At 41.5% G+C, this 23,962-nt stretch overlaps 1 protein-coding gene across 1 annotated transcript in view; it reads left to right on the plus strand.

Annotated features, from left to right (window-relative positions):
- Nucleotides 1-8,397, plus strand: part of LOC139255855 (inositol polyphosphate-5-phosphatase A) — a 547,723-nt gene extending 539,326 nt beyond the window's left edge. The window contains exons 10-11 of the mRNA XM_070874031.1: nt 8,124-8,219; nt 8,311-8,397. Coding sequence (XP_070730132.1) covers nt 8,124-8,219; nt 8,311-8,397 — 183 coding nt within the window. The remainder of the gene's footprint in view (nt 1-8,123; nt 8,220-8,310) is intronic.
- The last annotated feature ends 15,565 nt before the right edge of the window (nt 8,398-23,962 follow it).

The following is a 23,962-nucleotide window of genomic DNA, read 5'->3' on the forward strand; positions in this document are numbered from 1 at the left end:
GGAAAGCACATTGCAAGATCACTTTCCTTTCTGATGGTTACAAGTACCAATTATGAAAAGCCAATTTTCATTTTTTTTTATATAAACCCTATTATGTCCCTGAACTGAGATGTGACCACACGGCCTGCCACTTTAACACTGCATTACTAACTCTGCATTCCTATTATCGTGAGTAGATCATGTGATTAAATCCATCAAAAATAGCAAAAGAGAAGTGTTGCAGATATGTTATGCAATGTAGTGAGAGTACTCTGGCAGTCTGTTACCTTTCTACTGCTGACTTGCTGGTTATTTAATCGATATTTTGGAATTCTCTTTTTTCCTTTTTTTTTAAACCAAAGGAAATATGTTTTTCAAAAACACAAAGCACTAAAACAAATACTGGGCCACATATTCCCAAAGTTATTATATCCAGTTAATATATTTTTGCCCAGAGGTGAAAGAGGTATATTAGTTAAGACTTCAAACAGTTCAATCTTTGTCCAGAAAACGGGTATTCATTATGGTATAATGTCAATCTATTTTTAGTCAAGTGCAGCTTAATGCTGTGCTAATTGATCCTTTTAAAAAAAAAAATAATGGTTATTCAAAAGTCCTATGTTGTGCTAATTGATTCTTCTGACATAATTGCAGTTCTGTAGAAATACATGACCCCAGTTTGGTTTGCTTATCTCTCTTAGATTCATCTCTGACGAGATTTTTTTTTAGTTTTACTTTTTAAAAATAATTACTGGAATCTTTATTCTTCTAGAACCTCAGAATGTGCTTCTTTCAGTTTTTCCGCACGTTGGTTTAACTAACATCTGTTTCCAGATGAAATCAGGCGGGCTCTGGCTGTATCCATCCTCGTAGCTCTCTTCTTATCCCACACCATTGTTCCCAATTTCATGCTATCAGAGAGGCCGCATGTTTTCCTCAGCCAAGTTGTCAGAGGCATAAAAGCCGAGGAGCAGGGTCACATTTAGAGGGATGGGCATGAAAAATTGGTAAAATGTATTGGAAGCCCACCCACTGGATGGTTGCTTAGAGCAGCTCAGATTTAGATTGAACAATCCCACTTTTAAATTAATTTCTGGGTGCAGACAGCCAAACTAAAACTGTCAGCATTCTCGCTTAATAATAATAGCTGACAGAATAGTATTTCTTTTACAGTGTTGGATCAAAATATGCAACAAAATAAAAGTGCCCTAGCGCTTGAATGAACTTGTGTTGTTCGCCATACTCAGTTTTCTTTTCAAATCTCAAATTGTAATGCAGCTATGACCCAAATTCAGTCCGTTACAAGTAAACTATTGATAAGATTATTTTGAGTTTATGAAATTGAATGTTACTGCACCTTTCAGCAAAGCTAAAAAAAAAGCTTTCGGAGTTCTTTATTCCACATTTGCAAGTTTAAAAAAAAATCTTCATTATTGGAAGCGGTGTCACCCCAAAACAAAGCCCTACATGGCTAAATCTATCCCACGACTGAATATCCAGATTCATGCGTTGCTGAAAACCAAAGCAAGTGTTCTAGGCATCATTAGAATTCCTTTTTTGAAGCAAAATTGGAGGAACTGCTCTCCTGAAGAAATGGAGAGCTTTATCCTTCACTTCATGGACGTGTCATGCATTTTGTATGTTAAACAGTCTCATGGACATCTGTCATGATTGGTTTTAATCTGCTAGCTAAAAGTCTGGATTTAATCTTGCATTACACCTCTTTGTACTGCAGTCAGTAAGTGACAGTACTGCCATGAAACAATGACTGTACTCATTCCATCCAATATGCCATGTGGTAGACCCTTTTTCTGGACCAGTTCTTTAGAAAAGAATACAAGACAATGAAGCATCTGGTGGGCTTTTCCTGTTTCTAAGTTTTTTTGTTAGTAATTCTACTCACCCAGGCCGCACATTTCTCCCTTGATGCTACTCACCGAGACAGGGTGTGTCAACCTAGTGGTGAGAGGTCAACAGGCCAAAGTGATGAATTTTTATGCTGCTGTTTCTTGTGTTTCTGCTCAGTCACAATTTTCTGCTTGCTGTGCTCATGCTGAAAGGAATCACAGTGAGCAATTTGTCCTTCTGAGCAGGGAATTGGATGGCAGATGAGTTAAAAAGTGGAAATCACATTGAGCAGAAGAATACACAAATGTCTTCCTGTGGAGAAACAGAATACTGCTGTCAGAGCTTAACACAAGAAGTACATTGGAGATTTGTGGTCCTCAGTCATACAGGATTGACAAATGAATTTAATAGCACTTTTTAAATATTGAAAGGGAATAGCACTTCAGCAGGAGCAGAGTGGTTTTGGAGATGTGTTCCAGATGTTCAACTGATTTTTAAAAAGCAGCACGGTATTAATATCTCAACTAAACAAAGTCATTCATTCATTCAAATTACTGCGCCTTTATAATGTGGACCAGTAGAAATCTTAAAGTTAATATCTTGTTTAAGTGTTTTTTGCTGGGGCAATTTTTTAATGACACCCAGGCTAGGTTGCAGTGAGTTTCCAGAGAGGTGCTGCAGTCTGTGATCTATCTTTCTGTGCAACCAGCCATTTGCCTTTGATCTCATGTGGGTTTTTAAGTTTTCAAGTGGTCATTCTTCAACCTCTCTGCATTTCAATGCCTCCTTGAATGTTCTTGATTCCTTGATTAAACATATTATTCTAGAAATAAATGAAGTCACTAGTATGGCTCCATGTACTGTTCATTTTTCTGGTTAATGTGGAGCCCTCATTGATCTCATAATGGCTGTAGATTCATTGCTGTCCATAGTTATTACACATTTTAATGATTTAAACAGATATTTTTGCTGGAGGAGTTCTTCCTTCACCTGTCCTGTAATAATTAATTCATTACTAAACCCAAAGTGTAGTTATTTCAAAATTACTTTTATATTCAGAAATGTTGTTTTAACAATCCATCAACAAATCTTGTGCCTCTTTTCACAGCAGTATCATTACACTTCAGATTTCTAAACTAAATTTTGCAGCTTTAAAAATTTTAGTTGATCGACATACATCTGCCTCTTGAATTTTGGAATATGCTAACAGTATAACAATAACTCAATGTAATATTTAGATATAGGCAAAAAACACAAGTTGGCATCTTATGCATTACTTTTGTATATTTTCCAAGATGTCCAAGTTTATACCATTAAATATGGGTAAATACTGTTTTATTAGCCCTTTCAGAAAATCACTCCCGAAAGAAATGACTGTCTAAACATCCTGCACAATTATCACCCACAATCACTTTTAGTACAAAAATCATAAAAACACTTGATAAAACCAATGATGCAGAGAGGAACCCCAGTTGTGATTAAACCAGGGACTAACACTAAAATCTTTTGTGGGTCTGATTTCTGATGTATAATCCAGTATTTGAAAGGCAGCTAATGTAGATCAGGAGAAGGAGAACAGCCTCTAAATGGAAATGAAGCTACCCTCAGATCATTTTTGAATTTAGTTACTTCAGAAGGCATGAGAGGAATGGATTATTTATTTTGATCAGCAGTGTAGCATATTTTTGTTAATCAGAGAAGCGTTAAATCGGTTTGATACTGAGGCAGTCCAGGTTCTCAGGAGATGCTTTAAAATCATGACTTTGTTGAATTGTGCCCGCTTGGAGGTTGGTACAATGACTTTTGACAGTGACAGTAACTCTGCCTTGTCCTTTGCAGTCCTTTTTACCCATTCACTTAGGAAAGCAGCTTAAGCACACTTAAGCGCATTAGCATTTGGATGCTTGGACCATATTGACCCTTGATTGGAAAGTTTAAATGACTGAAAGATGGACCGATTTGTTAGGGCTTTAGAAAGCTAGAGGTTTCTGCTTTGGTTTGTTTTGAAACTTGTTCTGATGTGGTGCAGCATTTAAAGGCGACCAGGCTGATTTGTGACATACGAGTCTAAAGAGCTCTTTGGTTTGATGTGATTAACTAATCTGTGCTTTGAATTTAAAACTCTGAGCCAGTTGTGTTCAGTATGGGAACCGGCTCTTCTGTGGATTATGTCCTTCAAACACAGATGGTAAACTGTTCCCTGATCAAAAGGGAGAAAAAAGGGCAGAGAGAAATGATTTAGTTTGAGTGTTCAGTGGTGTGTGGCCGGGATAATTTCTACATACTAAGATTTTGAAAAACATTGTACAGCATTGATTAGATATTGATGTATTTTAATGGCTTCAGCACACACTGGCTGTATTTGATTTTTGTTCATATTTTAGTGGTTTATCAACTTGACAGTGCGATGAACAAGTTGCCTCGCAGCAATTTAGGTGACAGGCCATTATCCATTTTTCATCCCTGCTGCTTGGCCATAATTGAGCCAGTATTGGTAACCATTAGTATTTACTGTACTTTATTATTACAGTGCTGTATGGCTCACTGTACCTTTGGTATAACTGATTTCTATTGGCTCATCATGAATGAAACTACTTATTAAAACACCACTTATGTACTGGACATATCAATAGCATATTTTTGCATCCAGAAGAGTGTTATAGAAGGAATCCAGTGTGTTATTGAACGACATGGCATTTATTCACACCTGATGCATGGTTCTGGAAAAAATTAAAATTAAATTTTTGTGATTAAAATGTTGAGTATTTATAGAATATAGAACAAACTACAGTAAGAAGTAACAGGAATCACAAGGGATGTGCATGGCATCATCAGTGAGCTTGTTTAGAGGTGGAGCTTCCACCCACTCCTTACAAGACCAGTATTGCAGCAGGAGGCGTGGGGGGGGGGGAACAGGATCAAAGGTGGCAATGCCCTCGGCTCAGAGGTCTTGCATCCTCCACCTCAAAGGGACATAGGATAGATTTGGAGGCCAGTACGCTCAGTGAGATCAGACGTAATGGCCTCCTGATGGGTGGCCTGAACCCCAGCGGTTGGAGGAAGGAGAAATTGTTGGGTTTTTTAAAAATTTGGCCTCCTGACATGGGCACAGAGGGGCCAGGATCTTCAGCTTCCTCATGGGACCTGGCATCCACATCCTCCAGCATTTCCATCGTCTTGGGTGGGAAGACGGCATAGATACACCGTGACATCATCAAAGGCTTGCTCCTGGAGGCCCCTCCCCCTGACCCACTAACATTAGCAAGGTCAGCAGTGGCGTTCAGCGCCAGGCATAATCTCAATGTGCCTTTTGGGATTGATGCCTTGCAGATAATCTGGGTCCATGTTTTTCGATCTAAATTCAATTTGTCCCTGCCATTTAATTCATTGCACCTGCGCCTAACCAAAAATAAAAGTGATTGGTTAATTTGGCAATCTGATAGAGAAAGGACATAAGAACATTTGCAAAGTTAAGAAAACCATACAGGTGCACGAGTGAGTACTCTTTTTCTTTCACGTGTGTAAGACCTGCACTGGGAGTGCAAGATAGCAGCATACCAATATTAGACCTCGTTGGTATGGGTGCAATGAGAGACAATTTCAGAATCCATGTCTGTGTTCAAAGGATGCCAGAAAGACTTCAGACCCAATATTGGGTTGGACCACTTTTCTGGTGTTCCTGGCAGCTGGTTAAAACAGGTATTAGGCCCCTCATTTACCTCTAAGGGCCGAGTTCTTGTCTTAGGCACACTGGCAGAAATTGTTCAGGATTCCTAAGCAGCTGCTAACAAAAGGTAAGTTTTTTTTTAACTTTTAAAAATTGTTCCCGTGGAGCCACAAGGAGCAGGAGTTCTCTCCCAATTCTGCAGTATACTGATTGCCCGTCCCTTGACGCTGCTCTAACCCTCCTCCCGGGACTTGCCTAATTACCATTACTGGCAAGGCAAGTGGCCCGAAATTTGCACGCCCCACAGTTGGGGCGTCATCATCATCATCGTAGGCAGTCCCTCGAAACGAGGATGAATTGCTTCCACACCAAAAAAAGGATGAGTTCACAGGTGTTTCAATGAAGGACCTAATATTCCTGGTCTTGAACTACATCCTGAAGGGTGGAAGATGCCTGTGCATGGATTTTTTTAATGTAGGGTGGCCGTTGCACAGCCACCACATGGGATCGACAGAGCTAGGTCTTGTTCCAGTGGCAAGGGTTATCCAAGATGACTGGAGACCTGCTCTGCTGTTGAGGAAAATGCTGCTTGTGTAGCCCCAATTTAGAGCCCAGATCAATTTCTTCCCATTGTGTGCAAGTATAGCTACTTGCCTCTTTGCACAATGCAACAGAGAAAGTCCCAAAGCATATTAAATAATTCATATTCTGGCTCACCAAACTGACGTAAAATGTTCTTAACCCTTTTGACTTGTTGGATGATTTTAATTGAAACGTTTCCAGCTGAATGAATAAATCTATTTTTGTCACTGATCTTAAGAACATAAGAACATAAGAAATAGGAACAGGATTAGGCCATACGGCCCCTCGAGCCTGCTCCACCATTCAATAAGATCATGGTTGATCTAATCATGGACTCAGCTCCACTTCCCCGCCCGCTCCCCATAACCCCTTATCCCCTTATCATTTAAGAAACTGTCTACATCTGTCTTAAATTTATTCAATGTCTCAGCTTCCACAGCTCTCTGAGGCAGCGAATTCCACAGATTTACAACCCTCTGAGAGAAGAAATTTCTCTTCATCTCTGTTTTAAATGGGCGGCCCCTTATTCTAAGATCGTGCCCTCTAGTTCTAGTCTCTCCCATCAGTGGAAACATCCTCTCTGCATCCACCTTGTCAAGCCCCCTCATAATCTTACACGTTTTGATAAGATCACCTCTCATTCTTCTGAATTCCAATGAGTAGAGGCCCAAACTACTCAACCTTTCCTCATAAATCAACCCTCTCATCCCTGGAATCAACCTAGTGAACCTTCACTGAACTGCCTCCAAAGCAAGTGTATCCTTTCGTAAATATGGAAACCAAAACTGCACGCAGTATTCCAGGTGTGGCCTCACCAATACCTTATATAGCTGTAGCAAGAATTCCCTGCTTTTATACTCCATCCCCTTTGCAATAAAGGTCAAGATACCATTTGCCTTCCTGATCACTTGCTGTACCTGCATACTATCCTTTTGCATTTCATGTACAAGTACCACCAGGTCCCGTTGTACTGCGGCACTTTGCAAGCTTTCTCCATTTAAATAATAACTTGCTCTTTGATTTTTTTTTTCTGCCAAAAACCTTACACCTTCCGACATTATACTCCATCTGCCAAATTTTTGCCCACTCACTTAGCCTGACTGTCCCTTTGTAGATTTTTCGTGTCCTCCTCACACATTGCTTTTCCTCCCATCTTTTTATCATCAGCAAACTTGGCTACATTACACTCAGTCCCTTCTTCCAAGTCATTAATATACATTGTAAATAGTTGGGGTCCCAGCACTCATCCCTGCCGCATCCCACTAGTTACTGGTTGTCAACCAGAGAATGAACCATTTATCCCGACTCTCTGTTCTCTGTTAGTTAGCCAATCCTCTATCCATGCTAATATATTACCCCCAACCCCATGAACTTTTATCTTGTGCAGTAACCTTTTATGTGGCACCTTGTCAAATGCCTTCTGGAAATCCAAATACACCACATCCACTGGTTCCCCTTTATCCATTCTGTTCATTACATCCTCAAAGAACTCCAGCAAATTTGTCAAACATGATTTTTTCTTCATACATCCATGCTGACTCTGCCTGACCAAATTTTGCTTTTCCAAATGTCCTGCTACTGCTTCTTTAATAATGGACTCCAACATTTTCCCAACCACAGATGTTGGGCTAACTGGTCTATAGTTTCCTGCTTTTTGTCTGCCTCCTTTTTTAAATAGGGGCGTTACATTTGCAGTTTTCCAATCTGCTGGGACCTCCCCAGAATCCAGGGAATTTTGGTAAATTACAACCAATGCATCCACAATCCCTGCCGTTACTTCTCTCAAGACCCTAGGATGCAAGCCATCAGGTATTAAACTTGAGAATTCCAAATGTAACTGTTGTTTGTATAGTTTGCTTTAAAAAAAAGATCGGTTGGCAGCTTAGTAAAAATAAAAGCCAATAAGGTCAATGGTGAATGAATGTTTTATTACATTACTTTTGGTTACTCCATGCCAAGTATTGAAAATAAGCCACGAAGTTCAAATAACCTGAGTATTCATTTGTTGCACCTCCTTTTACAACAACTTGTTTTACGATTTTTTTAGACACTCTGCGCATCAGCAACAATGCAAACTATCCGAGCAGCAGACACCAATCAAATAAACAAGTTAATTTTCCGTGAATCAAAGAATGATCGGAAGGTATGGCTTACGCGCAGTTGAAATATTTGTTGTGTGCCTTTGTCTGTATGATGTGGAAATTGAATTTCAATGTTTTTTGTCTTTACTAAAGGTGATGCTTCAACTAGAAAAGAAGCTTTTCGATTACTTTAACCAAGATGTATTTCGGCAAAACAATGGGGTTGAGGTGAGTATTTGATTTGCCTCTTACACTGTGTATTACAGCATTGTTCATTCTAGAAATGCCCATCAAGTCTCCATACCTGTAAGTAGTAAAACGTGGCTAGTGTGAGTGCTGAAATTTTATTGGCTCATTGTATTCTTCCCGACTAAATCTGCTTATCCAAATTATCAGCACCGTCAGGATTTATTATCGTGATGTTTGTTGTTACAGAACTTTCAATAATCCAGCACAATATTACACAATGAAGTTACTTATTGCAGCGTGTTTATTGTGTTCATTTGTTACTACAAGTAATACATCTCTCCCAATTTTCCTTTCCATTGACTTCAAATGAAAATCGGGAGATTTTAAACAGGCTGCTGAATCAATTTTACACTATCATCCAAACTTAAAATTACCCCCAAGGAGTTCGCCGAACTATGAGCTCAGAAAAATAATGGGTCCGAAATTGAGCTCTGCCCCAAACGGGGTGCACCTACCGTTTTTGAAAGTTTTTCTCTGCCCCATGGACTGGGGCGGAGATACCGGAGAAGTTCACATCTTTGAATCTGTTTCGGCTCAGGGTTGTATTCCGGTCGGGTGCGGGGTAGAATTTCCCTCGCAGCGGGTCGGCTGCCCCAACCAGTCATCAGTGCATCACGGACTAGCCGCGCCGCACTGACGCATCCCAACGTCTCTCTCCTTCAGTTAAAGGGGTGGGCTGCTATGAACTCTGCAGCCATTTCAGTGGCAAACAACTGGGCCACCAGGGAGGGTTTTGGCCGGGTCAGCGGCCTGGGAAGACGGGGTGCCAGGCTGCCTGTTGGCGGCCCAGCTGAACCCGAGGCCATAATTGTCGGCCCGACCTGGCAGTTGCCCAACAAACAAAAAACATGGTGTCACTGGCAGTGTCACCTCCCCTTCAAGGGCAGCCGTGCCACCAAGCCGCAGCAAGGTTACCAACAGCAAAAGCTGTCAGGAGCACCAACTGGTGATGGCACTGCTCCCGCAGGACAATTTTTGAAAAGGGCAATTCCCCGGGGCAATTTCGGCAAGCGTTCGTCGCTAGTTGGTAAGGGTCGGTTCGTGCACACGTGGCAGGAAAACGGGAAGAGCGGTCCCCAACACTGCTCCAAATTGTGGAAGGGCAATTCCTAAAATGGCAGCACCTCTGCGGAGACTCAGCGGCCATTCTGCACTGACCCGTGGCCACTGCTTTCAAGTGGCCACGGGCCTTATAGAAAGGATCAATTTTTTTGCCCCTATGTATTCAGGAGATACAGGTCTATACATGAGCTATTAAAATGTCATCTTGGAAATAATTTTCCCTTTTAGGATGCTATTGTAATGTCTTTGCTCTTTATTAATACTGCTCTGCTTTCCTCCTGTGAACCTGTTGGGTGCTGGAAATTTGGGATTTCCAGCCACCACTTTGAAACGCCACTCTCTCCACGCCAAATCCCATGTTCAATTAGAATATCACATTATTCTCCCGCATCCATAGTGGCACAACAGAAGCATCAGACCCCCCTTAAGAGCTTGGAACAATGCTCTAAACCTCTGAGAGGGTGGTATCCAAATAGAAAATTATGCATTCAATTTTTTTAATTCCTCTCAGACAACAGAGGTCCAACTTTGCGTGAGGTATTCAACTCCTCTGGGATTGTTTAAGTGTGAATGTTTTGTTTGTCTGCTGGGTGCAAAACCGAAGTGTGCTCAGTTACTTTGGAGATCATTGGACTCAGTCCCTGACACTAAGAATCATTCTGTCATATAATTGACCTCACTGTTAGAAGAACATAAGAAATAGGAGCAGGAGTAGGCCATTTGGCCCTTCGAGCCTGCTCCACCATTCAGTAAAATCATGACTGATCTTCGACTCCACCTTCCCGCACTATCCCCATATCCCTTGGTTCCCATAGTATTCAAAAACTATTGATCTTTGTCTTGAAGATACTCAATGGGTGAGTATACTCCACAGCTTTCTGGGGTAGAGAATTCCAAAGATTCATAACCCTTTCAGATCAGATTATTCTCCAAAAAGCAGTATTCACCCCCCACCCCCCAACCCCCCACCACCCCTTCCCTTCCCTTGCCATTTATTCTCTTTCCCTCTCTTCCACCCTTCCCTTAGTCCCACTCTTATCCAGGTCCTGGTACTAATGGACTGGACCGGACCCCTCTGCCTTCAATGCAGCTTCTAATATTAATGGAAGTGGTCAGGATCACTGCGTACTATTGATGGGAATTCCTATTTTCTCGAAGATTCCCACCCACGATACCCAGTGGAAGGAATCACTTCCATTAGCACTCGGAGGAATGCTTAGGAGAGATGGACCTTATCCATGGTGCTTCTTGATTGTCAACGTGAAATGCGGACAATTGGTTTGTATGCTTAGTTGAGGTACGGGAGGACTACCAATACCATACCACAGCATGAACTAACACCTTCAGGAAAGGAGGAAATTGATAGGACAGATTCTTTTTTTAAATCTCTGAATTCTGTTTATTATTTGATCACATGTTAATTATTGATATTATAAGGTGGGCCCCACAAGCAATCATTATTGCAACGTGAGCCCTTAATTAACTTACCAGCCTCCCTCATCTTTAAAATCAAGAGGAAGCTGCAGGTATCCATTCATCGAATGGGCCAAATGAAGAAATAACTCTGTGTTTTAGGATTTCTCTTGTAAGTAGAGAGTATTTGGTCTCAAAGCTCTTCCTGGTTTCCTGGATTGTTTGCTGTTGTGAGCTTTTCCAAAGTGACTAAAAGCAAAATTGTTTCCACTGCCTTTGGGAGCCATAAGAATGTACGTTGATAAATAGTGTTTTTGTATGATTTCTGTTTTAAATCCATAAAGGATGTGTATTATATTAGTGAGGAGCTAGCCTACCAGAATAGTACTTTTGGGACCTAAAGTATTAGTTTGTTATGAATGTTTCTGTGGTAAAGAGAATAGTTAAGTGGCCTAACAGCTGTTTTACAATGGGCAGTTGCATTCATATCAAATCAGAGTTGATCCAAACTGAATGTGATAGTTCAGCATTTACACTCACCTCTGCCCTGAAGCAATTCACATGCCAGATGACATCGAACATCGGCCCTTAACACATGCACTGAGGGTTTCCTCAGGGGCAGCAAGTAGCAGAGATTCGAAGGTGACTATTTACATCAGTCTGAATCTAATCAAAGTGAATCCCAGCCGGCTTTAACCCAGCGTCAGGAGGTGGGAGTTTTTATCTGAACAAAGATCTGAGTAAATAAGTCTGCACCATTTTCAGTGGAGGTTAGAATGTGAAACATTTCCAAATTGAGAACAAATACAAATTGCACTGTTGTATAAATGGGGTTAAAGTGCATGAGTGTCTGCTCTTTCAATCAGTAAAAATTTCCCTGCAGTGATTAAATCATGGATACATTAGGGGGAACCACAGAACGCCCGATTTATTCCATGAATGAGAAAGACCTGCTTGAGATATTTTTCACTTGCGGAATTAACCAAATTTAAAGCATTCTGTTGTTCCTGTGCTGGATAATATTTTTATATGTTTAGGATTTGTTTTCTGAAATGTAAAGCATTCTATCCATTTTAGCTATTTGGAGGCTGTTTCTTATTTCTCCAGAGTCGCATCAAAATTCCTCAAAGGGTTTCTTCTGCTAGTTTAGTGGCTAAATGCACGCACTGTGTTACACTGAGCCATAAATACTTGGAAGGTTTCCATTTAATCCCTGGTCTCTGCAGAAAGCGTCAAATCTCTCTGGACCAGGGAGGACACGCATCTGGCCAGGGTTCTAGATTGTGACTCCTGCTGGGAAGTCCATCTGATATTGAACAAGAATAGGGATTAGGTTCAGCAGTGATATCCCCCAGGGACCCAAACAATCCTTGTTGTCTGGGCTGATACATGAAGAATGGCAGCTTGAGCGAGTTATTAAAGGGCCGCTGAAAACAGTGGAAATGTACCCAGCACGAGTATGGATCTTCAGGAGAGGAAAAGTAACCCTGATGCAGAGAAAAGTAGGGGAAACTAATTCCTTAAGTGATGATTAAGTGCTTCACTACTCAGGCCTGAGACATTGTTGGTGAATTAGGAAGCTAGTATGTCAATTTTGCTCCATGACTTGAGGCAACAGTTAAAAATATAATTATCTGCAAATTTGCTCTTGAACACTGACAGGTAAAAAAGTGTGTCATTGCACTTTAAACCAACCATTAGCTGGTTGTAAATCTGATACCACTCTGAAAGTACAGTGCGACAGATTTACAGCTGTGGCGGAGGAGAGAGAACTTACAATTGTGATGTATCATACATTTGTGATGTTATTCACAACACACATGTGTAACCATGTGAATTTAATTAAATCCAGAATAACAAAACTTTTGTTGCTTACAAAGAATGGCGACCGGTCTGCTGATCGAATGTTGTCACGTTGATCTACCATGTGACTACTAAACTAACTTTATTGTTTAGTTTAATAACTGTGAATAAAGCTTGGGATTATCATAACTGAGGCTAACCATTCAATCTTGCTTGTGATGATGTTTTGGAGTTTGACTCTCAAATTCTTATTACATATTGGGACAGGTTCGGAGGTACTGTGTCACAGTTGCGGGGGATTCACAATTGGCTGTGCATCTATTTCAACTGGACTGAAATTTTGCGGTACACTGCATTTTATTTGCATAACTGCGCATGGCCCATTACATAACTTGGCCTCTAAGTTCCTAAGGGGGCAAAATTCATAGCCCCATTAGTTCCTCTGGGGGTAACTAACTAATCGCAAGACAGTTTTTGCCCGGAGAGGGGGTCGCTACTGCCTCCCAGGAAAGTGCCTCCCGCGGTTAGTGCTCCCGACCACCGCGCAAGGTGATGACGTCATCGCCGTGTGCGGCGACCCCTCACTGCCCCGCACCATCTCCTTACCGTCCCACGGAGGAAATTCCTCCGCGTGCCGCAAGGCTGGCACAAGCATATGTCTACTTCAGCTTCATGGGTTGCGAAGCTGGCCGACATCCGCTCTCGGGGCGGTGCTTAAAGGGGAGAGTGCCAGCGCTCTGGGCCGTCATATTTTTTTGTTGGCTGACTCGCAGGTCAGCTAGACTATGGCGGCCCTGGCATGGTGCGGGCTGCCATCGTCTTGGGTGCTGGGCTGTTGGCCCGGTCACATGCTGCCCTGGTGGCCCAGTGGAGGCCATCAGAGGCCATGCAGGGTGCACAGCAGCCCTCCCCTTTAATTGAAGGGCAGGGGCATTGAAGCACATCAGCATTACGCAGAGCATCCGCATAGCGTTTGATTCCCCGCCCCGGTTACCACGCCCAAAGGAAGTGGAGCGTGGGAGATTGCGTTCCGCTTCCTTTCAGGGGCAATAATGCCAATTCCGCGGCAGGGGCGGGATTTCCACACCAGGCGCTAAAAGTCTTGGCCCCAGAATGTTACCATCCCCAATTGGGGTGCAGGGCAATTTCACCCCCTAAATTTATTGTAAAACTATTTAAATGAATACAGCGCAATTCTGTGGGATTGGCCTCAAGTTTTTTCTTTGTGCTTTAGTGCCCATTTGGAATGAGAGTAACATAGGTTGCCCAAAATTAAATTAAACAGGGAGCCAGAGTCAATGCTCTCACTCGTGTCTTCACCTTGAAATGAGCTCTTGAAGGAGACCAGCCTTTGTTCATTTTTGTTGTTGTTGCAGTGTTTATAATATATTTTTAGTACTGTAATTTAAAAAAAATTATTATTAGACATTTTTTCCATTTTTCTGAAATGGCTAATATTTTTCTGAGATACATTTTTGAGGCTCTTTGTTTTACTGTTTAAGGTAAATTTGTGCCTGAAACAGTATTCTTGGTTGAGGTGGTACAAGATGAAAGAAGGCATGCCCGGGAGATCAATAAGCACCAGACCATATTTGCAAACCTTAACACTCTTTACTGGCTATGACTGAAGATAATTGCCTCAGCTTGCTTGGGGTTAGCAGGAAGCCTGTTGCAAAGTTTTATCGTCTGCAGTACAGGGTCCTGCAGGCAACTTTTAACACTTCTCTCATTGCTATTCCTGTGGTTAATTCCCAGCTAGTACTGAAATATTAGCTAATATGCTATTCACATATATATCAAGCATATGACTTGTATGTCAGTCAGCATGAGCAGTACATTCACCACTTTGCACATTGAATAGCATGACACCACTACCAAATGTAACTGCACTGGTGTATTTCACGAAGGCAGAGTTGGCTAAAGTGGACTGGGAAAATAGATTAAAGTGTAAGATGGTTGATAAACAGTGGCAGACATTTAAGGAGATATTTCATAACTCTCAACAAAAATCTATTCCAGTGAAAAGGAAAGACTTTAAGAGAAGGGAGAACCATCCGTGGTTAACCAAGGAAGCAAAGGATGGTATCAAATCGAAAAAAATGGTGAGATTAGTGGGAGGCCAGAGGATTGGGAAATATTTGAAAATCAGTAAAGTATGACAAATAAAATTATGAAGAGAGGGAAGACAGAGTATGAGAGTAAACTAGCAAGAAATATAAAAAAGGATAGTAAGAGCTTCTACAGGTATATAAAAAGGAAGCGAGTAGCTAAAGTAAACGTTGGTTCCTTAGAAGATGAGACTGAGAAATTAATAATGGGGAACGGAGACTTTGAACAAATATTTTGTATCGGTCTTCACAGTAGAAGACACTAAAAATATCCCAAAAATAGATAATCAATGGTCTATAGGGAGGGAAGAACTTAAAACAATCACTATCACTAGAGAAAAAGTATTTGGTAAAATAATGGGACTAAAAGTAGGTGTCCCCTGGACCTGATGGCCTGCATCTTAGGGTCTTAAAAGAAGTGGCTGCAGAGATAGTAGATACCTTGGTTGTAATCTACCAAAATTCCCTGGATTCTGGAGAGGTCCCAGCAGATTGGAAAACTGCAAAAGTAACACCCTTATTTAACAAAGGAGGCAGACAGAAAGCAGGAAACTATGGACCAGTTAGCCTAACATCTATCGTTGGTGAAATATTGAAATCCATTATTAAATAAGCAGTAGCTAGACATTTGGAAAAGCATAATACAGTCAAGCAGAGACAGCATGGTCTTATAAAAGGTAAGCCATGTTTGACAGATTTGCTGGAGTTCTTTGAGGATGTAACGAGCAGGGTGGATAAGGGGGAACCAGTGGATGTGGTGCATTTGGATTTCCAGAAGGCATTTGATAAAGTGCTACATAAAAGGTTACTGCACAAGATAAGAACTCACGGGGTTGGGGGTAATGTATTAGCATGGGAAGAGGATTGGCTAACTTACAGAAAACAGAGAGTCGGGATAAATGGGTCATTTTCTGGTTGGCAAACGGTAACTAGTGGGGTGCCACAGGGATTGGTGCTGGGGCCTCAACTATTTAAAATCTATATGAATGACTTGGATGAAGGGACCGAGTGCAATGTAGCCAAGTTTGCTGATGATACAAAGATGGGTGGGAAAGCAAGTTGTGAGGAGGACATAAAAATCTGCAAAGGGATATAGATAGGCTAAGTGAGTGGGCAAAAATTTGGCAGATGGAGTATAATGTTGGAAAATGTGAGGTTATTCACTTTGGCATGAAAAATCAAAAAGCAAATTATTATTTAAATGGAAAGAAACTACAAAATGCTGAAGTACAGAGGGACCCTGGGGGTCCTTGTGCATGAACACAAAACGTTAGTATGCAGATACAGCATGTAATCAGGAAGGCAAATGGAATGTTGGCCTTTATTGCAAGGGGGATGGTGTATAAAGGCAGGGAAGTTCTGCTACAACTCTACAGGGTATTGGTGAGGCCACACCTAGAGTACTGCGTACAGTTTTGATCTTTTTTAAGGAAGGATATACTTGCATTGGAGGCAGTTCAGAAAAGGTTCACTAGGTTGATTCTGGAGATGAGAGGGTTGACTTATGAAGAAAGGTTGAGCAGGTTGGGCCTATACTCATTGGAGTTTAGAAGAATGAGAGGTGACTTTATTGAAACATATAATATACTGAGGGGGCTCGACAAGATAGATGCAGAGAGGATGTTTCTACTCATGGGGGAATCCAGAACTAGGTGGCATAGTTTAGGAATAAGGAGTTGCTCACTTAGAACTGAGATGAGGAGGAACTTCTTCTCTGAGAGAGTCGTGAATCTGTGGAATTCTCTGCCCCAGAGAGCTGTGGAGGCTGGGTCATTGAACATACTTAAAGTGGAGATAGACAGATTTTTGAACAATAAGGAAGTGAAAGGTTATTGGGAGCAGGCAGGGAAGTGGAGCTGAGCGCAAGATCAGATCAGCCATGATCTTATTAAATGGCGAGCAGGCTCGAGGGGTCAAATGGCCTACTCCTGCTCCAAATTCTTATGTTCTTATGTTCATGTGACTGACCTGATGTCCATCTGGGTTGTCAGTAATGGCCATGTTGTGTTGCACTTATTTGATGTGTGTACCCCTTGGAAAGGCTGAGTGTGAACAAGACCTTTAATTATAAGTCGCAGGGATCAGTGCTGGGACCCCAACTATTTACAATCTATATTAACGACTTGGAAGAAGGGACCGAGTGTAAGGTAGCCAAGTTTGCTGACGATACAAAGATGGGAGGAAAAGTAATGCGTGAGGAGGATACACAAAATCTGCAAAAGAACATCGACAGGCTAAGTGAGTGGGCAAAAATTTGGTAGATGGAGTATAATGTTGGAAAGCGTGAAATCATGCACTTTGGCAGAAAAAAACAAAGAGCAAGTTATTATTTAAATGGAGAAAAATTGCAAAGTGCTGCAGTACAGCAAGACCTGGGGGTACTTGTGCATGAAACACAAAAGGTTAGTATGCAGGTACAGCAAATGATCAGGAAGGCCAATGGAATCTTGGCCTTTATTGCAAAGGGGATGGAGTATAAAAGCAGGGAAATCTTGCTACAGTTATACAGGGTATTGGTGAGGCCACACCTGGAATACTGCGTGCGGTTTTGGTTTCCATATTTACGAAAGGATATACTTGCTTTGGAGGCAGTTCAGAGAAGGTTCACTAGGTTGATTCCGGAGATGAGGGGGTTGACTTATGGGGAAAGGCTGAGGAGGTTGAGCATCTACTCATTGGAATTCAGAAGAATGAGAGGTGATCTTATCGAAACGTATAAGATTATGAGGGGGATTGACAAGGTGGATGCAGAGAGGATGTTTCCAATGATAGGGGAGACTAGAACAAGGGGGCATAATCTTAGAATAAGGGGCCGCCCATTTAAAACTGAGATGAGGAGAAATTTCTTCTCTCAGGGGGTTGTAAATCTGTGAAATTTGCTGCCTCAGAGAGCTGTGGAAGCCGGAACATTGAATAAATTTAAGACAGAGATAGACAGCTTCTTAACTGATCAGGGAATAAGGGGTTATGGAAAGCGGGCAGGGAAGTGGAGCTGAGTCCATGATTGGATCAGCCATGATCGTATTACATGGTGGAGCAGGCTCAAGGGGCCGTATGGCCTATTCCTGCTCCTATTTCTTATGTTCTTATGCAGATAGAATGTTCTCTCTGCTAAAATATGGGTATTCATGAGAAAGCAGCAATGTTGAGAGAGAGTTTGGCATGGCCAAGCAGTTCATGTGGAACAGGTTGACAGGCAATAGTTTGTGGCATGCTATCATGGGCAGTCAGGCAATTAGCATACTACAGGTGAGCACCTATGCCCGCATCAGCACATCTTGGGCACCTGCTGAGAGATCGCTAGGACTGGCGTAGAAGAGCTGACTAAGTTTGAAATTGGCCTCCTCATGGAATATTCAAAGCCATTAGCCCAGCCTGAAAAACTACTGTGATAGAACGTTTTATTACGTTAAAAGGTGCTATATCAATGCAAGTTATTGTAGTTGTGAGTCCCACCTCCACAGCTCCAATCATCAGAACACCAGTACCTTGCCAATCTTCAGTTCGTTGCGGCGGAGGGTGTGGGAGCAATGGGAATTCTGGCAAATGGTGCCATCCTGTCAGCCCTGCCTGATGCCAAATTACTGCCTGCCACCAGTCCCAGAGGAAATTCCTGTGGCCTACTCTTTTGGAGGTCGCTCCCCCAATATCCTTGCATACCCAGATTACTTCCTACATTTGTCCTGAATCAATTGGCTCCAAATTTGATCATTCTTGAGGAATATTTACAATTTTACAAAGTTTAAAGTGATAATTTTATGGTTAAATACGAATAACTGCCATCACAGGTGCCTGTCCTCGAGGGAGGGGAATGACGAAGATCTGTCCCATGACCTCCACGACCCCCACCCCTAATTCCCGTTTGTGTGGCTTATGATTCCCTCTACTCCACATCCAAATCCTGAAATTGGCCTTGAAATCCTTCAAGTTTGCAGCTCTGCTCGTCATTGAATCCTTTTGTATTGACATTTTTATTCTCAGTAATTTCAAAATGCTAGAATTGTTTAATTTTTTTTGATGTTAAGTTAGATTATTGAGCTTGGAAAAGAACGCGGGGCCTTTCATTCAGTCAACAATAATATGCTCGTGAAAGTCATGCTGGGTAGATTTAATAATCATACATGCTAAGCTGAAAAATATGGACTAAGGGTAAAAATGGAGGCACATTAATTAAATGATTTTATAAATTTAGGGCAGTGTCATTGTATAAAACCCTATGACTAAATTGGACAGCACTTTTGAAGAGCTGGCACAGGCACTATGGCCGACTTCTCTGCTGTATGATTCTACTCAAGGGTCGTTGTTTTCAGCTTCACGCCTGGATGGTAATCTGGCAGATTGCAGAGGGATGAAAATCGGGCGGGTTCTACAAAGGGCGGACGGGTAGTCTGCTCCATTGTGTTCCTGCCCAGGTATTGTAGGTTGAAAAATTATCCCCAATATTTTTAGATCTTTGCACTTAGAACATATATATTAGGAAAAAACTCATGTTTGTTGTATAATAAATGGCTTTACCACATTTATTTAGAGCTGCTGCACAATTTCAGAAGCATTAACTGTGCATATTATACAAGATATACCTTCTGTCAAAATTGAGTAACAATTCTCAGCAGCAGCAGTAACGATTTCCTTTTCATTCATTGTTATCTGGAATATTTTGGCATGTGCACATTTATTATTTAAAATACATGAGTTCACATCTAAGTAAAGTAGCAGAGGAATTTGATTCAAGTGCATTGTGTTCATACAATTACATCACTCTGGCTCATTTATGAGCAATAATCATTGCTCAGGAAAGATGTGTTCTGCAACAGTAGCAGGGTTCTTCATCTGCCAAGCCACACAGAAGGGGTTGCATACAGTTCTCTTTGGGTGAAGTAGGAAACTGGATGGAGGCTAGATAACTGATTTATAAACTAGTTGTTTTTATAAACTAATGTTCCCTACTGAATGATCCGTGATATAATGCTAAGTTACTATTCCAGAAAGGATTCAAATATTTTAAAGCTATATTCTATTCACAGTTAAATTCATATACCCCCCAATTCAAAAGCAAATTATAAGTAAAGTACAGTAGTCTGATTGTGGCTAATCCTGCAAGTTTGGTTAAGCAGCTGTTTTTATTATTTGCCATAACCTACTGTATATTGCAGGGTTTTGATGTAAAAGTATCTACAGGTAACTTAAAAAAGACTGCAACACACAGGTTTTGTTTCATTTCTAATACTTGATGAGTCAACTTACATCTTGTATTTAAGAAAACTACTGTGTTAATGTTATTATGAATAGGTTTCAATCGGTATCAGAAACATTTAAAAGGTAACAGGATAAACTATTTCATAAACCATAACTGAGTATTCCTGATGAAGATTGCTGATGAGCAGGGTCAAGTCAGGTCCCAGGTGATAGAATGAGCTACAAGGGCTGACTGGTCTTTTTTTTAACTTCTTACATGGTGTTTGCAACAATGAGCAGAAGCGCAGCCATAGCAATAGCGGGGAGTATTCTGGAATTTGGAGTTGTGGGGGGTGGATGTAGCAGAGGCAGATATAGCCCATGCCAAACATCTCTCATTCCCGCCCCCCCCCCACCACCATCCCGTTGTTGCTGCACCACTGGCAATGGGAGTATATTTTTAATGAGCTCCATTCCCTGACTAGTGTAAAATTAGAGGAAATGGATAAGCGCCTTTGGCTGAGTGAATTCAGAACTTGGTGTTTAAGCTGCTACTTCTCCCCTCAAGATGGATATTTTCAGAAGTGTGGCATAGAGCAGTACATTCCACTTGCTGCTTGCTTTTCCGACTGTGAACATACCACTTCATTTTTTCACATTCACTGTGTTGCAGCAGAATTCATTATGTTTGATTTCATTGCAATGCAGGAAGGTGAACGGCTTCTCTGGATCAACTATATGGGAAAGATAAATGATTTAATGAGCCATTCATGGTCTGGTTATACACAGAGCGGTGTGATCACTAAAAACAAACTGCCCTTCTTCAGGATGAATGTTCCTGTACCAAATTCCCCCCCAAAAATCTATTGCATCCTTCATCAACCACTAGTCTTGTACCAGGTTGACAGAAATTTAATTCAAGTCAGCTCTTGAAAATAATTATTGTATTTTGAGAGCAGTAATCATTGGTTTGGACATGATTGAATGTGTCCATGCCTATTGACTTTTTCTATGATTTATCGGTTTGTTTAGTCGATATTCCCATCTAAATTGTATAATTAATTATAAGTGTAGCTGTCAGGTCAGAGGATGGAATGCACTGATGAGTATTTGGGAAGATTAAATTTTCCTTTGCCATACAGATGTAGAATTGGGAATTTCACAGGCCTGCTGCTGGATAGCGTTGTTCTTGGTGCCTGCTTATTTAGTCTCTGACTTGCTGCATGCTGAAGTGCCATTGATTTTTGGGCTTTATCTGTGTGATGTCTCTCCAGTAACACTGGAATCTATTTAAATTGAACAATCACTGACAAACTTTCTTGTCAGTAAACTGCTTTGTCACTGTCCTCTTAGTCTCTCCCACACACAGTCTACTAAAGCACAATCTTATCCTTGCAGTACTTTTGATACGTTCTTTATTAAGTGCACAATGACAAAAAAAAACCTCTGGAAAATGTTTTGCTTTTAGAGGTGCTTTGCAATTAATTGGGGTTGATATTGCTTTTTAAACATTTGATTCTTTACCTTATGGCATCATAATATTTTTGTCACCAAGATCTGAGACCGGCATTATGTGAAGCTGTATTCTAAAGTGGATTAACCCTTACAGTGCTGTGTACTGCATTTGTTATGGTAACTCTCTAGAGTTCTGGTTATTGGGCATTAAAAAGATTAAACATAAAGTTGTTAAAGATGTACTTTTTAATTTTGTTATATTACACCTGGTTTCTAACATGATCCCTAGAACCCAAGCCAAGTATTGTACATTTTCTGATGGCTAACATGCCAGTGCAGAGTGTTGTATAATGGTGTAGTATTGAAATATTGGAAACCAAAGACTGTTGCCCATATAACTAAACATGGGCGTCTTTTATGTTGGTCTTCTATAAATTCTGATTCAAAGGAGCTTGATCTTATTAAACCAGCTCCCAGCCTTTTATGTTATTAAATCCATGTTTAGTGCGGTTGGTTAACAGGATTTAACAAACTTTTCTAATGTTAGTGAAGAGCTGATCCATCTTTGTTATACTACAGATAACCACAACCAGTGGAACAGTAGCTGTTACACTTCAGGAGCCAGGTAGCCTTGTAGACCCAGTAGTATAGATGGGTTTCTGAAGTGTGGGTTTTGTACAGTCGGTTGTAAGTCAAATGTAAAACTGCCAGGAATTCCTAAGATAATTAACCAGAAAGACCTGAGGGCCAAAATTGCCCCTTTTTATAGACCCGTTTGCTCCTCCGGGGGAGCGCTATCAGGGCGCAATTATGTTTTCGCCAAGGTGAGGGGGATGATTGCGCCTCCCGGGAAATTGCCCCGCAGGTTTTTGGGAAGATGAGCCGGGAGCACTGCGTCCTGCGATTTGCGCCCCGGGCCAACCCACGGCCAGCGATGACATCATCATCATGCGTGCTGACCCCTTGCCGACCCCTTACCGCCCCGTCCCCACGGACCGCGAGGAGGTCACCGCTAGTTTCGCAATGCGCCATGTTTTTTTGTCGACCGACTCTTCTGTTGGCCTGACAGTGGTGGCCCTCACATCAATTGGGCCACCATCGTGCATCCCGGCATTCCATTATGGGTGCCGGGCTGCTGGCCCAGTTAGTTGCCTCCCTGGTGGCCCAATGGCGGCCAGCAGAGTGCACAGCGGCCCTTCCCTTTAAATGCGTGGCGTTGGCCTCCTGAGCCCGGTGCTGCACTCCGCACCGCACTCCCGCTCCGGGTACGCACCTCCAAGGACATGGAGGGGCACGTGTGCCCAATTCCACGTTGGGGATGGGACCTCCGGGCCAGACGATAAAAGTCCCGGCCCGAACGTTTACTGCCCCCAATCGCGGTGCAGGCAATTTCAGTCCCCTGGTCTTAATGAGTTTTGGCAGATTACATTAGGCTTGCAACCAACTGCACTTGGGGAACTCAGTGGATCTAATTTAATGTGAAAGCACCTCAAATCTGTCGCCAGTCTACAGAAACCGGAATTAACAGCAGAAATGTTGAGGCCCAGCTCCCAGAATCTGAATTAAAGGAGGAAAAATATAAAATGGCTGAGGTGAGCTGCATTTATTCACAAGAACCAAACAATCTATTATTGTCGACAAAGGTTTAAAGGAGCACTTAGATTCTTTACAATCTCATCTTGCTAGTATTGGTATAGTTGGTGCTTAGATTTGAAGCTAACTTAACAGAAACGTCGAGATGTGCTTAATTTATAAAAACTTATATTAGCAGACACTTCTTTCTAACCATTTCCAAAATGCTAGTCACATTTTCCCCTTCTTCCAAACATCATTTAATGTTTGCATCTGCAGAGCCTCTAGTGAATGCTGCTGATGAGTTTGACAAATGTAAGTAGCATCACCTCTTGATCTGACTCACTGCAGGTTTGGGCTTTGGTTCCTGAAGAGTAATAGCTGCTGTTCCGCTGACTGTGGTTATCCAGAGTGTGCAAAGAGGAATTAACAATTCAAGAACAGTGGGAAAGTTTCTAAAATCCTATCAACCAACCGCACTGAATATTGTTACACTTTGCATTAATAGAACGACTCTTCACTAATATGTAGCTTCATTGTTCTTCAAACTTAGAATGAAACATTGGCCTGCTTTTGTACCTAGTCAGTGGATGGATACTGATATTTAAAATGTTTCTGATAATAAGCCTGTGATAGTATTTGGTCTGTTTACCACTACGTGAGATTTTAGTTATTGCCTCCTGTCCATCAAGAGGAATCTTGCTGAATTTAGTGTCTCGTTCATAGTTTTTCAAATAAAAAGTTTTAATGAATGAGGGTCATGCTAGACCTGAAAGGTACATTAATGGTACCACCAATGATCTGAACAAAACATAATGGCAAAGGTTTATATGAGCCTATGGGCTAGAAATTGGTCTTTGGCGATAGCGATATTTTTTCAGCATTTTTTGCCAAAAATACCGTTAAGTTACCACTATATTTTAAGGACGTGCTTATTTGTACTGCAAAAATGGCCAACATGCTCCACC

The sequence above is a fragment of the Pristiophorus japonicus genome, chromosome 3, assembly GCF_044704955.1.
Source record: "Pristiophorus japonicus isolate sPriJap1 chromosome 3, sPriJap1.hap1, whole genome shotgun sequence".
Lineage (NCBI taxonomy): Eukaryota > Metazoa > Chordata > Chondrichthyes > Pristiophoridae > Pristiophorus > Pristiophorus japonicus.